General features: G+C 46.2%; 1 protein-coding gene across 1 annotated transcript in view; it reads left to right on the top strand.

The window, feature by feature from the left end:
• Positions 1-1,820, top strand: part of LOC107695376 (max dimerization protein 4-like) — a 19,649-nt gene extending 17,829 nt beyond the window's left edge. The window contains exon 6 of the mRNA XM_016495263.1: positions 473-1,820. Within this exon, the coding sequence (XP_016350749.1) occupies positions 473-630 (158 nt within the window). The 3' untranslated portion in view covers positions 631-1,820. The remainder of the gene's footprint in view (positions 1-472) is intronic.
• The last annotated feature ends 6 nt before the right edge of the window (positions 1,821-1,826 follow it).

Below are 1,826 nucleotides of genomic sequence, written 5' to 3'. Positions count from 1 at the left end.
TATATATACATACATTTTTTTTTTTTTTTATGATTAAAAGTTGAGCTTGGCAAATTAAGCAAGTGAGCAGAAAATCAGATTTGTATTGCATTCAGGTGCAGTATTAACAGCCTGTATATATGTATATGCTGTTGATTACCACTGATAATTCAGCTCCTCACCCCTCAATATGTACAAACAGGAAGTGGTCTCACAGCATATACATGTACAGTGGTTACCAGTAAGGTAAGCGGGGCAGCGCTGGAAAAAAAAAATTAACATAAGCTCAGTTTTTCATAAGCATAACCATACCACTTGTATCGCCCACTCATTTATACAAGTCAAAATCAGTCTGTGGTTACTGACAGTATCTCAGAGTTTCCATCCATAGAAATTAGGTTTAACATAACCTAGAATATTCCTTTATTCTTGAGATCATTGGTTGAGGTGTAAAAATCACTATTAATGAGTTTTTATTTCTGTGTGTATACAGAAGTGGACGTTGACATAGAGGGCATGGAGTTCACACCAGGTGAGGGTGATAGCGTGGACAGTGTTAGCGATGGTGAGGACCACTACAGCCTGCAGAGCAGCTCCAGTGATGGAGGCCACCATTCACATTCCCACAGATTACAGGCTCACATCTGCTAGGCCGTGTCAGACCGCAACAGTGTGTCACCTCCAACATACCCATCAGCCACTCCCAGCTGGCAGGAAGCACCTGGCTGATTTCCACTCCTCAGAAAACTCTCTCCCCTCTCAACCCTCCCTAACCCCACAAATACACACAGACAAGCAATATGTGGTTTTAGTAAGAATATGTGGTGTGGTAATGCAGTTTTAACTTGTCTGTTCTGCTGTGTATGTATGAGAAACCGTGGCTCTGTTCCAAAACCTAGTAACTGCCTAGCTGTCTATCGCCTACATAAACATAGTATCCGAACTGAAAAGGAAAAAATAAACTCTACATAGGTTTGCTTATGTGTACAAGGCAGCATGGGTTTCCTGTGTACTTTTTGGCTGCGTTTACACTTGCACAAATCCAATTTTTTTATTAACTCACATCTGACATAGATCAGATATTGATATCACACATGTATAAACACAAAAATTTGCATCCATTCTGAGCCACTTTCAAATGTAGTTTTAAATCAGATATATGTCACGGTGCGGTTAGGAAAAACACCGTGTAAACAAGGGTCTGGGTCCAAGTGCAGGTTTTATTCGACTGCAGGGAAAAACAAAATCAAAACCAAAACAGAAAACAAACAGAGCTAAGACTCTGAGACACAGGCTTGCGACAAGGAAGGGAATCTGATGCAATACGGCCACGTAGAGCTTGCATCAGTCCACACATCACAGTTCGTACAACAACTACAACCAGTAACAATCACAAACAATTATTAATAATCCGCCCAGAGAGGCGTGGGGAAGGCGTATAAATAGCCCTCAGGATGGGCAACAGCTGTGCGTGAGTGAGTGTGTGCACAGGTGTGTGGAGTCAAGGTAACGGAGACCGGGAGGATGGGAAGTGGCGACCTCTGGTGGTGAGAGGGAGAACACCAGACGCCAGACCCTGACAGGACCCCTCCTCTAAGGAACGGCTTCCAGACGTTCCAGAGCGCCCACCCAGGGGAACGGCCGAGCGGGGATGGAGTAGGGGGAGGGATGGCCCAGGTCCTTGTGGTAGCGGGGGACCTGAGGACTGGGGCAGAGCCGGTGGAATGGGCACCCAGGGCAGAACCAGCGGCCCCCACAGCGGTGCTTGTGGTGCTGCCGCCTTGAAAAGAACGGAGGCTAGTTCCACCGCCGCTTCCGGAGCCTTGTGAGCGGGCACCGCTGCTTCG

Source organism: Sinocyclocheilus anshuiensis, unplaced genomic scaffold (genome assembly GCF_001515605.1).
Source record: "Sinocyclocheilus anshuiensis isolate Anshui unplaced genomic scaffold, SAMN03320099.WGS_v1.1 scaffold517, whole genome shotgun sequence".
In the NCBI taxonomy this organism is placed as follows: domain Eukaryota; kingdom Metazoa; phylum Chordata; class Actinopteri; order Cypriniformes; family Cyprinidae; genus Sinocyclocheilus; species Sinocyclocheilus anshuiensis.
Note: the sequence above shows the minus strand (reverse complement) of the source record. Positions and strands in the feature narration are given on the sequence as shown.